This window comes from Stenella coeruleoalba (assembly GCF_951394435.1).
Source record: "Stenella coeruleoalba genome assembly, chromosome: 3".
Lineage (NCBI taxonomy): Eukaryota > Metazoa > Chordata > Mammalia > Artiodactyla > Delphinidae > Stenella > Stenella coeruleoalba.
In genome coordinates, this window is record NC_137148.1 from 145,888,418 (window position 1) to 145,902,578 (window position 14,161).

General features: G+C 45.0%; 1 protein-coding gene across 1 annotated transcript in view; it reads right to left on the minus strand.

The window, feature by feature from the left end:
- LCP2 (lymphocyte cytosolic protein 2) overlaps nt 1-14,161 on the minus strand; it is a 44,957-nt gene that overhangs the window by 8,637 nt on the left and 22,159 nt on the right. Inside the window, exons 7-15 of the mRNA XM_079918449.1 lie at nt 13,583-13,781; nt 11,329-11,426; nt 8,872-8,938; nt 8,687-8,770; nt 5,844-5,869; nt 5,708-5,727; nt 5,508-5,615; nt 4,105-4,156; nt 1,094-1,215 (exon numbers count right to left, since the gene is read on the minus strand). Of these exons, the coding sequence (XP_079774575.1) occupies nt 1,094-1,215; nt 4,105-4,156; nt 5,508-5,615; nt 5,708-5,727; nt 5,844-5,869; nt 8,687-8,770; nt 8,872-8,938; nt 11,329-11,426; nt 13,583-13,781 (776 nt within the window). The remainder of the gene's footprint in view (nt 1-1,093; nt 1,216-4,104; nt 4,157-5,507; nt 5,616-5,707; nt 5,728-5,843; nt 5,870-8,686; nt 8,771-8,871; nt 8,939-11,328; nt 11,427-13,582; nt 13,782-14,161) is intronic.

Consider the following 14,161-nt stretch of genomic DNA (forward strand, 5'->3'; position numbering starts at 1 on the left):
AGGGGTTTATAAGGAGAGGGTAGGGAGGTGAGAAACACAGAGAGGGCTCGGTGGTGCTGCAGCTGACAGAAGCAGCATCTCTGGGGGCTGGGGTGGTGCTGACGAGGGCCTGAGGGAAGCCCCGAAATGCTGTCTGCTCCACGCTGAGCGGCAATTTCCCTAGCCTTTAGCCCAAACCTTCTGTAAAAGTCTGCTCTGCTCAGAAATCTCGTGTGAGTGTTATTTTGTAAGAATGAAGGGTAGGGCTGGGGCCCCAGGTGGGATGAGGTGGCATGAGAAAATGGCAGACATGGCAGAAGAAGGAAAACAGCTGGAAGAATGAGAGGAAGCAGCAGAAAATCAGAGCAAGAGGCACCCAGGGAAAACGAAAAAAATTGAGAATCCTTCCAGATATCTGGCAGGGGTGGAGGGGTCTTGCTGGTGGGTGAGTTTTCTCCCATCATTAGGGTGGGGACTGAGCCTCTCCCTTTGGGTAGTGAAGGAGAAGATGAGCCCAAAGTGCTGGTGGATGGACCCTCGGGGGCACTACAAGGCAGCCCGACGGCTTATTTATGAGACACGACCTGAGTCTTCCTCCTGTCCGTGCCTCTGCCTCTGACAGCCTGCCTAATCATGGACCCTGAGAAACACTCTTGCTACTGAGAAAACAGACCTGCTGGGGACAGAGCCTGTGCAGTGAACTCTCCCCACCTGCTAGGTACAAGGTGTGTTTTCTCAGTCTTCCCATCCAAGGTGCAGGGTGAACTCCAACTAATTAAATTAATTGGGTTTCTTGAGTGTTTGTTTCTTTGTTTTAGCTCACAGAGTGAAAACATTCCCTATTTCCCACCAAAGAGTCCATTCTGTCTGGGGCCATGACAGGGCAGTCAATTCTGTGTCCCTCTGACCCCCAAGCACAGAGACTCAGAGGTCAGCAGTGAGTTAACATATGCAATTCTTTATGCTCAGCTTTGTTTTGTTTCTTAAGACCCAAGATGTTCTGACCCTATGACCAGCGGCTCATTTCTTTCTTTCTCAACCCACCTGACATTCGCTCAGTATCAGTGGCCCCAGAGGTAATGCTAGGTTAGAACTGAATGACGTCAGCACAAACCTTTCTGAGAAGGCTCCGGGCAGGTGAGCTGATGGGACGGAGTGCTTGGGCGATGGCTTAGTAGATCTTGAAGGGAAGGTGTTGGAGCTCATGGGGAGCAGTGCTGGCTGGGGCAGAGATCTCTGATGTACTTCGGGGGAAAAGAAAAAAGAAAGCAGATTGTCAGGATCCAAGTGTCACAGGAACATCCCAGCACTGCTCCCCAGTTAGAAATAGCTAGTCTAAAGGGAGATACAAAAATCCAAAAGATCAAATGTCATTAGGAAGTGGTAGGTCAGAAGCCCACCCCCCAAGGTTTTTCTAGATGATTTATTGCCTTAGAATGCAGTTTCAAATGCTGCCATTCTATATCATTCTCCATAACACACATTTATTTTATGTTCTTTTTCATTTTTGAAAAGTTAACTTGGCAGAAAATTGTCAGTTGGAAACCATATGAATTTCAGAAAAGATTCACAAGTTTTGTTGTACAAAAGCCAAATTTTATGCTATGTCATTCATCTGCAGTTAGTGATCCTTTAGCCACATGTGTTAGAGAGCATAAATACTAGAATGTTTTCTATCAAACTGTACATGCAATTTTCAGTTTTGCTGTACTAGTAATCTGCCCTGTTATGCATGAACTTAACAGTTCTCTTTGGTAACCCAGCTGATTAACTCCATTTTATTATAACTATGCAGTATACCAACTGACATACATCTACTTAATACTAATTTTACAATTATACTGGATACTATAGAGTTTCTGTACTAAATAATTCCATCTGAATGCCTGAGCAGAAAAATGAAGGAACGGGTTATAAGTTGTAAGAAAGCCTTTCTGAACATACCATCATCTTCATCCTGGTAAGGGGAAGAAAAAAAAAGACATTAATCTATCATCAAAACACAATTTCTCAAAGAGTAACTATATTTCGGTATTTCTCAATCATAGAAATGTCTCTGTTTTCTTTCTTTAGCAGTTGTGTGTCTCCATAATAAAGATACTGTGGAGAACAGTAAAACTTGCTAAATAATTTATGATTTCTTAATACAAACGATCATTTAAAGACACTCCCATCTGAGACACTCTTTATATAGTTAACATAAAATAGCTTCTGAGGTGTCTAAAAGGACCCAGAGATACACTAATAATGATGATATCTACTATGTGCCCCAAAGACTCATATACAATACTTCATCCAGTTCTTCAAGCAACCCTTCAAGAATTTAACATTCTCATTTTACAAATGGAAACATGCTACCCAAGAGGGATTCCTAACTCGCCAAGAGTTACAGAAATTGATTCAGACCTAATCTGCCTGACCCACAGCTTAACCTTCTTCTGCAATGGCCGCTCCTCTTAAAAGCAATGCAACCTTACTGATTCGTAAATAGCTTCCCAGGTGTGTACGCTCGGTTCAGCACATTCATCTTTAGGACAACCTTCTGATATAGATAAGGGAGGGGCTCTTTGCTCTACTCCTCAGATAGGAAACGATGTTCAGAGAGGCAAGAATGATTTTGCCATTGACTAGTAGACCAAAATTGCCAACTTGAACTTGTTTTGCTAGGCTAGCAACAGTGGTGGTGAAAGAGCACCTTCGTCAAGGGTTGTTGTGAGGATCAAATTAGTTACTACTTGTGCCTGGTATATGTGGAGTGCTCAGTAAAGTTTGCTGTCCCTAGTCCTACCACTGAGATGAGGCAAGAAGGATCAGAGCCAGAATCCCTCATCCCAGTTGGCCAATTGGGAAGGAGTCCCAGCAAAGGGCTGTGTAGATAAATACACATGGACTCAGGGAATCCCCAGAATGAAATTGGTCTTTGACACTTCTGCAACCGTGTCTCCTCTGGTCCAAAACATAAGACTTCTGGATTCTCATGACAACAGGTGTCAGTCCTTCCAGAGACAGGGAACCTCAGGAATGTGACGTTTCCCTCATTTTCAACCTTATCTCCCCTTTGTCCCTATGGCTCTGCAGCCAGACTGCTGTCCTCACCGTCCCCACAGGCTCCACGGGCATCGCCACTCACCTGCCTTTGCTGAGGATATTCCTGAGGCTGGAACGCACTGAGCTTTCTCTTGGGGTGTCTATCCTGTGTCCTTCCCATCATTCAATGGCCACATCTCTAAAAGTCACCCTTGTCTCCAACCCCCGTATATCACTTTCTTCCCTTCGCCTCTGTAGCTCGTTCTGTGATCATATGCTCCTTAGCATGTGGTCCGTGGGTTTGCCTGTCTCCATCATATCTTCGCACAGCATCCAGCACAGAGCTATGAAACACCAGGCACCTGTGGGCTGAGCCCTTGAACATGGCAGGGGTGTGATGGCCTTCAGACAGCTTACAGTATCGAGGAACTCAGACAGACCTGGATTTCGATCCTGGCTATTGACTAGCTGTGCAACTTACAGTGAGTATCTTACTCCTCTAAGCTTCCATTTCCTCTTAGTGAAAGAGAAACAGTGACTTCTCACAGGGACATTAAATGCAAAGCATATGTAAAGCTGGGATGACCAACTGTCCTGGTCCTTGTTTGCCTGAAAGTGATGGGGTTCCTGGCACCTGAGACTTTCATTGCTAAAACTGGGCAAGTCCCAGGCAAACAGCTTGTCAAAAGTAGTTAGGTTGGTAACATGTACATAGTAGGCACTCAATAAATGCTCTTTCCCCTCTTTCTTAGGCCATGGAGGTATTAAAGGGGAAAACAGAGGCCTAGGAAACTTCGTTGTGAGGCCCAGACTCTCCCTTTATTCTCCCTTCTACCTACTGCCCCTTCATCTTGCTAATTACCACCTGGTAATAGGGCTGAGACTAACGCATCCTCCCTAGGAACCTTCAGAGGGATAGGAGTTAAGCAATGCAGCACGGTGGGCAGGAGGGGAAGATGGAGGCCCCACCAGGCAGCGGTATTCAGGAGCCTACTGTGTGCAGGCCTGGCTCCCAGTGCTGGATTGCAATGAAGGCAGAGCAGAGGTAGCCTCGACCTCCTCAGAGCCTATACCGGTTTCCCTGTGCCAAGCATTCACCACGTGACATTGAGTACTTACATTCTCTCTTCTGTCTGATCCCCATCCATGCCTGAAATGAATCAGGGCAAAGGAAAAGAACTGAGTATAAAGACTTTCAAAGAATACAGATAGTTTCACTTAATCTAATAACGAGAAATCAAAGCCGTGAGCCGTGGTAAAATGGGAAGCAAAATCCCCAGCAGGGAAGCAAGGGAGGGGGAGGTTCGGTGACTCAATGTTCTGTCATCACTGTGAGCTGAGCTAGACAACCTTTATTCTGTGTAGCTACTGCTGTCAATCATTACATTAAAGAAAAAAATGTTTAATCAACAAACTAACTCTTAGTAGCTATTAAATTTCACTGAGTAGATGTTTCTCCAAGCAAATAAAAACATTTTAGGAGACATTCTCCTTTGCCGATATTTTAAAACAGCCATCGTGGGGCTCACCCTTCGTGTGAAGTGAAGATAATTGGGAAATGCTGCTGCTTCGGGATTTTTCCCTGATGCACCAGCTGGTCAAACAGATTTGATGACAGCGGCCTGAGAGCTGTGGTGGGCACAGCTGCCTGGGCCCGCTTCATGTTCTCCTTAGAGAGAGGGACACGAGGAGGACGATTTGTTGGACGCCTCCTGTCGGATGCCTCACGTCATCGCATCCTGTGTTTCTTTGAAACTTTGATATTTTGTTCATTATGATATTTTTGACATTCATTTTGATTTTTTAGAAGAGTCCATTAAAATATTAACTCAGTTACTGAGGTTTTATTGATGCACCCTGAGCCTGGCCCTGATTTAGTCCTCACACTGGCCAAGCAAGGGCCATAGTTATGAATCCTGATTGCACAGGTGAGGTCAACGGAAGCTTTGCTTTTGTCTTTAGTAAGGAGCAGAGTTGGGCCCGACCCCAGATATGTTTGTGCCATTGGCGAAATAGGCCCCAAAAGACTGTAAAGTTAGAAATATTAGAACTGACTTTGGTATTCTGTCACCATAAAACGTGGTTGAGCAGTGAGGAAGACACTAACAGTGACCTAACACTTCCCACAGTGATTTCCTCCCCGCTGCCTATATGGAAATACAGAATGGTAGGTATAGTTCCTACACCTTGTGATGGAAGGAAAATGCAACCAAAAATCTGACTGGTTGAGAAGTTCTCCACAAATGGCAGTCATTCTTGTGCTCCTAAGGAAGCATCTCTCTACGTCTCTCTGTGCTAGATTGCCACGTCCTTCCAAGTGACCCAGGCACTCTACATCCAACCTGAGAAGCCTGAACACTCCTCAAGCCCCAGCAGCAAAATGAGCCCACTCCCACCCGGGAGCACCATGGCCTTGGGTCCCTACGCAGAGCTATTTCTACGAGGCAGGAGTTCACATCACTCCCGCTGCACGACAAGCTCAAGCAACAGAAGACAATTACTTTGGCACAGGTGGCTTCTTCCCTGGCAGGGGGCTGCTTCTGTCATGCCTTTCCATGGCTGGTGGCAACGGGGGCTTTTGTATCTTGGGTAAATGCTCCCCGAGAGGCCTGCAGAGTTGAGAGAAAGGATGTGTGGGAAACAAACCAGAGTCTTACAACACGTGCCACGTACCCTCACGCAGGTGCCCAGAACCACTCACCTTCCCGCTGGGGCGGAGAGCTACAAGGCAGAAAGGAAGATGTGTGAGTGTCCTCAGCACTTTCCACAGGATAAAGACAAGGTACAAAACAGAACAAAAATGAAAACAAACGAAACAAAACAAGGAGAAAGCTTACCTTGTCAGAAATCGCTGGTTTCTTTCCTGTAAGTGACAAACAGCAGGTAAGCCTTGAGTTTAAAAGCTAAGCATTAAAACATTGTTTGATGAACCTGAATCCAAGCCCCTTGGAGGGCTGCTTGGGTTTTAGCGTTGAGGAATCATAGACTTTAGACCTGGAGGTGTCCCTTACAGAGCACCTAATTTTAGAGGCTCAGACAAATTAAATGACTTTGCCCAAGGGTCACACAGTGTTGTGTACGTACAAACAGTATTGTGGGTTCTGTGCTGCTTTCCATTTTTTTTTAATATAACTGATGATGAAAAGGACTAATGCTCTCTTGAGATTTTATGTCTCTTTCATCTGTCCAGAACTTCTTTGTACAGCCGAAGTTTATTTTCATATCTGAAATAAACCCATTTGCCATGGAGGGGTTAATTTTCCTTCAGTCCTCTGGTACATTTGCCATTATGTAAGGTATTACACTTAGTTTCTGGAAAATTTTTTAACTTGGGGTACAGGGTTTCAGGAGATTCTCCTGGTGGGCTGCAAATCATTTTGTTTTGGTTTTTGTTTTTCTTTCTTTCTTCCTTCCTTTCCCTTCCTTTTCTTTTCTTTTCTTTTCTTTTCCTCTCTCTCTCTCTCTTTGTCTCCCCCTCTCTCCCTCTCCCTCTCTCTTCCCCTCTCTCTCTTTCTCTCTCTCTCCCCCTCTCCCCTTCCTTCCTTTTTTCCTTTTCCTTTTCTCTTGGAACAGATGACATGCAGGCTCCCTGAAGAAATACTAGACATACCTGAGAACTCTGCGTTGCAAAGTTATTCAAAGCAATGTATTTTTTTTATTCTGTCTGAAGTTCCCTTGAGTAGATACGCCCTATGCCTTCAATGTAATAAAAGCATTAATTAATTGGATTCAACCAGGTTTAGAAGCAAATCCTGTATGATGTTGAGCAAGTTAAAGTCTTTGAGTTTCAATTTCCTCACCTGTAAAATGGGAATTATAGGTTTGCTATAAGAATTATAGTTTAAAACTGCATAGATTTGCTCTAAGGATCAGGTGACAATTTATATGCAGGGCCAGGCAATGACCCATGGGTGCTGACAATTGTTAGACAGCTTCTCTTTCTTCCACTCCCTCCAACCCCAGCTCAGTTAACACCCTAGGGTGAATAGTGATACATCCTTCTGGAGTTGCATTTTCGCAACATGATTTATTCCTTAAAGACTGAATACATCCCTGGTCCATGATAGGCCCTAAGACTCTTGTTCCACTGTTGAAGAGCTCACTGACTAGTGGGAGAGAGTTGGGGGGTATAAAAAATGTTCCTTATTTATAAAATTTTGGTTTGAGGTGGAAACCCTACTTCAGAGGGGTACCCAGAAAACTTAAATTTATATCATTAGATATCATGATATAAATTGTATCATTATAATGAATAGGTTTTCTTTTAAAAACATCTGCTGATTTATGCATATTCCCTGGGCATGTTAGGAGTCTCCCGATAAGAGTCTCAGCATTGTAAGAGGTTAATTCTCCCAAAACATCACGGATAAGGGAGTAATTCAAGGGTAGAGCTGGTACTGTCAGGAAAAGGTGTCTTTAATCCAACTCAGCATTATGTGGTGGAAAAGGGCACCCACTGTGAAGTCAGAAACACTTGGGTTCAAATCCTGCAATTCCCTAATTATGCAAATTTGAGAAATTTACTCAACCTCTCTGAATCTCAGCTTTATCATCTGCAAAGTGAGGATGAGAATACTCCCTCTTTGTTGGGCTTGGGTGAGGACTAGAGATAATGTAGAGGTAACTCTCCATATCCATGGGTTCCACACCCATGAATCAACCAACCTCAGATCAACAATATTTGGAAAAATAATTCCAGAAAGTTCTAAAAAAGCAACACTTGAATGTGCCATGCACTGGCAACTATGTACATGTATTTATGTTGCATTTACAGCTATTTACTTAGCATTTATATTGTATTAGGTATTATAAGTACTCTAGAGATGATCTAAAGTCCACGGGAGGATGTACATAAGTTATATGCAAATACTACACCATTTTATATAAGAGACTTGAGTATCCCTGGATTCTGATATCCACAGGGATCCTGGATCCAGGGATTCCCCCCTATGGATACTGAGAGACAACTGTAACTTATTTGTGGTAAGTAAAGCACTTGACCCATCGTAGGTGCTCAATAAATTGTAGCTAAGGTTTAGAATTGGATTAAAATAGCTTTATGTAGAGGGAACTGCAATCCAAGAATACTCTGGGCCAATTCTGGAGGAAAGAACTGTAGTATACCTACAGTTTGGTCAACCACCCATACAACAAAAGACAACTCTGACATTGGAATAGCACCTTAGAGTTTTATAAAGTATTTTCTCATTACAGAGCACCCACCTTACAAATAAGGAGACAGCTCTGAGAAAGCAACATCCCTGTGGTCAGTGAGCTGCTAAGTTAGCAGCCAAGGCAGCCAACAACAGCTGTCCCAGGCCTCTTGCCTCTTAGCCCAGGTGCCTCCCCATCCTCCTTCAGGAGGACATGGGATGGATGTGTGTACACAGATGGCACCCATGGAGAAGCAGGCCCAGCACAGGGCTAAGGACAGGAGCTCCGCATCAGGCTTCTCTGACTCTGGGTTTCCCCCCCGCATCACTTGGTAGCTGAGTAAACTTGGTAAGTTACCTCTTCATGCCTCAGTTTCCTCATCTGTACAATGAGGATGATTCTAATAGCCCCCACTTCATAGGATTGTGGGGATAGTTAAACGAGATGGTCCCTGTGAAAAGCATGCAGTAAGCACTCTATAAATGTTGGCCACTGTTACTATGCAGCAAATATAAAAGATACCAACCTATTGCGAAGGGCTCTCTGTCAAACGGAGCTAAGGAACGATCTAGGGGTGGTTTCGTGCTTCTGTCTATGGAAGGGGCAGGGACTGAAAGGGAAACACTGAAGTCAGTTCAAAGAAGAGAGCAGTTGGCTGGGGCAGGGGTGTGGGTGGACTGGTGGGCAAGAGAGGGCAGCCCCTGTACTTACGCTTTGCTGTTTTGTGGTTTCTACTTCTGCTAGGCTCTTCGTGGTTGGGCTGGGGTGGCGGAGGTGGCTGCTTTAAAAGAAATCCATGTATTAGGAAGCATTTCCAACCCATCAGCAAGCCCTGAGGGCTTTATCGCCCTAAATAGGTGTGAAGCTGTTCACTTTTCTCCATCCCCATGTTCCGCTCACACGCATACCTGTCCATTTCTCACCTGAACTGAGCTCCCTGTTCCACACACTGTGAGAGTGTTTTCTGCATGTCACTCCCCTGTCAAGCTTTTTAGTTGCTCCTATCACATTAGGAACAAAACTAAAACTCACCACGGCCTGCAAAGCTCTGCCTGAGCTGCCCCCTCTCCACCCGTCCAACACCTTTGTACGCTGCTCTCTCCAGTGCCCACCGGACTCTCACCATAAGTATCTTCCTGCGGTTCCTGCAAAATCTCAGGCTTATGCACTCTTTGGCATCTCTGTACTTGTGTTTTCCTCTGCCTGGGATGTTGTTTTCCCAGCTCTCGCCACAACTGGCTCATCCTGTCCAGGTCAATGTCACCTCTCCACCTACCACCATGTTCCCTGGTCTTCTGTCTCCCTAACCACACGTTACTACTCAAATTACCTTGTTTATACATCTCTATACTTGTTTATCATCCATCTACCCCTAACCCAAATAAAAATTTTATGAAAGCAAGGATCTTATTTGTCTTGTTCACACTCTATTCCCAGCAGCTAGAACACTGCTGGGCACTGCGGCTCAATAAATGTCTGTAGATTGAATGAATGAATTCTGCATCCCAAGAGTGAGGTGAAGCGCTACAGATTTCAAGGGCAAAATGCATGTGTAGATAAATTCAGCTCCATGAGCCCCCTCTGTAATAAAACTGCAAAAGCAGGAGGAAGCCATCTGTTCTTAGATGAGGCGTCCCAACTGTGGTGTGATCTGGATTGTGAACTTTGGGGAAAATATGTCCTCTCCCTCCTCCTAGCCCTGACACTCGGCATTCATCACAGCTGTCAAAGCGCTCTGGTCCTTTGTGAAGAGAGCACATTTGCAACTATTGACTTCTGATCCTGAACTTCTCCGGGCCTCTCTGGATACAAGCCTACCTCGGAGATATCGCGGGTTCGGTTCCAGACCGCCGCCATAAAGCAAAAATCAAAAGAAGCCTAGTGATGAGGAAAAATCATAAATTTCTCTACGACAGGGCAATCAAACTAAGTCAGAACTGAAACACATATAATATGCCTCCGTTGGTGATGGGCCTTTCCTAATGTGTAATGTGCATTTGTATTATACATTAACCAGACCTCCTCAAGGCAGGAGGATATGAACAAACTTTGAGAAAAATGGTACCTTTCTTCTGAAATCACCATTGTGACTTTGAAGGTTAGTATTTCTTTCTCATCCTGTCAGGGAGTCACACTGACCTAAAGGCTCACTCTGTAGGTACACCCCTGACCAAAACATCCCTGATGAACTTTGTGTTTAATACTAACCTGTCCATATGATATATGATTCTTTGTCTCAAAAATATATGAAACGGAATCTCTAGCTCCTGACCGGTGGAGCAGTTCTCAGAGCTTCTGAGAGTCTGTCTCCCAGGTTATAATCCTCAGTTTGGCTCAAATAAAATTCTCTTTTTTTCTTCTTAGTTCGATTGTTAATTGAATTTTCGTTAACACTAGTCACACAAATTTTTTTATTGCCCACTGAATATAAAAGTTACATCTACACTATCCTGAAGTCTATTAAGTGTGCGATAGCATTATGTCTAATAAAACAATGTGCATATCTTACTTTTAAAATATTGCTAAAAAATGCTAACCATCATCTGACACGGCAGAGTTGCCGCAAATCTTCAATTTGTAAAAAATAAATGCAATATCTGTGAAACGCAATAAAGCAAAATGCAATAAAACGAGGTGTGCCTGTTAGTTAAGTAGAACCACGGGATCTGAGACTGTAAGCTTGAAGAAAGAGGAAAGGGAGTTTGCTGCCTCTCTCTCCCTGGGTTCATGGCATTGCACGTTTGGGTCTCAAACCTTTTGTCCGTGGAATTTCAAATGTTGGCCAGCAGGTGGCGCAAGTCTTCTTGCAGGAGGGAAGGCTGGGGACCCAAATACTAGTAGGTGCCGTTAGTTTATTTTTCACTTATTTCAAAAGTCAGAAAAAATAGCACAATGAATACCAGAAGGCGACTTTTTATTATACAAATAGCTTATATTGTTTATGGTAAAGAGAAAATACCGATGATAAAAGCCTTATGATGTGTATAAAAATCACTAGTATTTCATCCTCCAAAAAGCCCACTGTGAGTACTTGGGAATGCATTTTCCCGGCCTACATATAACTTTTTCTTACTGGCTAGAATTGGATAAAGATGTCTATAGTTTTTTCTCTCTGCAGAGGAAATCATCGAGTGGACACAAAGTGGCATAACAAAGTACGGAGCCTACCGAGTGAGCCCGGCTGCCGGAGGGCAAAGGACAGATGGCGGCCATCGGCCTCTGCGGGGGCACGGGCGGCTGCTGCACTTTCCCGGAATGGGGCCGGTCTGTGGAAATGCAAAGACATTAAAATGAAAGGAGAAATGCTACCTCTAGGCAAGTGTGGGCCACACCCAGGGCTCTCCAGGAACCCATCCAGCGCCGGCTGGGGGCATCTCCATATCGCTGGATCCCACGGACTCCCCCCAGCACCAAGGCCAGCCCCAGCCAGCATGGCAGGGATGTGTCCACACCTGGGTCGTACAGGGTGGGGAGTCCTTGGCCCTTTGCCTTCTCTGTACCTGTCCAGTTTGTCTTACTCTTATACTTCGGAGCAACACTCACCTTACCTCTGGGGAACAGGTATTCATCAGAGGTTTTGTTGATGAAAGCATGAAAAAAGGCCTCTTAGTCATTAACTCAGCCAGTACCATGAGGGAGTGTTTTCAGACAAAATTGTAAAGAAGTAAACGTGTACAGACACACAAATGCACACATGCATATGTACACACATGCACACGCAGACACACATACACTCAGGCACACCCAGCTGCCTGGGCAAGGTGAAGTCCACCGTCATGGCTCTTGAAGATCCTGTTCTAGGTCCCCTTCCTTCCCCTCACAAATGCTCTGGGTTGTCCTCCCCCCTCCCACTTCCTCCTTTCTTAAAGGGAGGAGCCAGTCACCGACTCCTGTAACCAAACCACAGACTCTTAACGAAACCTCACATTCTTCTGGTCATCACAGAAGTATCCCCGGGCCAGATGGATAGGCTGGCAGTGTTCCATCCCTTTGCCAGGGAAAGAGCAGGCCAGAACTGTGAGGAAGTGACAGCATTCTTACATGTTGTGCCCTGGGTGCCTATTTTGCCTCACCCTAGCCCCAGTCCTGGGGAGGCAACACTCTTCCACAGAGAATGGGGCTCAGAACCCAGCAAGCCTGGTCTAATCTCATACCAATGCACCCACTCTACCCATCTGTCAGCTCCTCTGACCTGTCATGCTCCTTTCAGCCTCAGGGCTTTTGCACGGCCATTTCTACTGCTTAGAATGCTCTTTCCTTCCCACATCTATGCTCACTTAGCCAACTCCTGTTCACCCTTTAAGTTTCAGATTAAATATCATATCCTCAGGGAAGCAAGTCCAGATCAGGCATATGTCCCAGCCTCATCTCCTGCGCTTGTCTTCCTGAGTATATATCATGGTTTAATTAAGTCATTTTGCGACTCATTTGTTTGATGTTGCCTGGACTATGAATTCTTTAGGGTGAGGCCTGTCTACCGTCTCGTTCATTCTGTATGCTCATAACTGGCATGTATGAGGCACTCAACGACTTAGTTACCTGTTTCTTCTCAGGGTCTACATATGAAACAGGCTTGATAATTGTTGCCTGTATCACGCAGGGTGCTTCAAAACACAAAATGAAATGCCGACAAAGCGTGAAAGGGCTTTAAAATTGCCACGTGTTATACAGCCTAAAGGATTAGTGGTATTAATTTTTGTGATACGGATCATCAACTTTCTAGCTCACTCCTTGATATGCGAGTGTGTATGTGCCTACTTGCTGTTACCACCACTGCTAGAGTGTAAGCCCTGTGAGGCAAGGGCTGTGTCTTCTTTCCGGATGATTTTAAATTTCAGCATTTAGAATGATGCCTGGCTCATAATAGAAGACCAATAATTTTTGTTGAATGGATGAATGAATAAATGAATGAGGGAGAAAAGGGCTGACAGGAGCAGATAGACAATGAAAATCTTGAATACTGTTTAAAGATTTTAAAGTTATGGCCAAACCACATTCAATATTGTTGTATTTATTCTGACAGTCTGTGTGTAGTGGTGCCCCCTAATCATGAATTGGTCAAAGGTGGGGAGGAACAGGAAAGTCCTCTTGAGTACCAAAGTAACACTCAAAATAAGCTATTACTTCCATATACCCTTCACTGGCAGATCAGTATCATCCACCATCAGCAATGATTTGTCTGCAATCATAAATATTTGTCCGCAAATCATAAATATTATTGATCCTCACAGCGAACCTATGTGGTCTGTATTGTTATCGTCCTATTTCAAAGATGAGGAAACTGAGGCCCAGAGAGGTGGAGTCACTCGCCCAAAGCCACACAGCAGGTTAGCAGGCATCAGCATGCCAAGCTTTCTGCTCCATGGGCGTTGGCCTCCCATACATCAGTGGGGGCTGGGGGCTGGGCTGCCAGGGCCGTTACCTATGTATATGGAGCCGGGGTTGGAGAAAGGCTTGGCAGGCAGGATGGAGTTCTGCAGAGCCTCCTCGTTGTTGGAGGGTGGCGGCTCATAATCGGCGTCATCTTCCACGAGGGCCTCTTCCTCTTCATTGGGGGACTCATAGTCACCGTCATCCTCCCCATACTGATCATCATCGGGACTTTCATAGTCATCTTCATCCTGCCAACACGGTGATGGGGACAACGCGGTGTGTAGAGGTCCCTTGGCAGTAGGCGTGCCCGCATCTACTCTCTCTCTGCCAAGCCTCACAGGGGTCCTCACTTGGGGGCAGTCAGCACTAGCATGGCCCTCCCACTACACATGAGGAATACTGAGCTCAGGGAGTACAAAATCCCAGGACCAGCAAGATGCAGACGTGGGACCCCCGTCAAGGTCTTCAGACCGCTAGGCAAGTGCATTGTTCTCTACATTTTTTTTTTTTTGCATAACAGAGAAAAGCAGAACAAACTGCTTTTGGAGAATACAGGAACAGAGGGATGGGAGAGCCCGCTGTTTTGAGTAAACACGTTTTTTACTCTAGACATTGCCAAGAGGAAGAC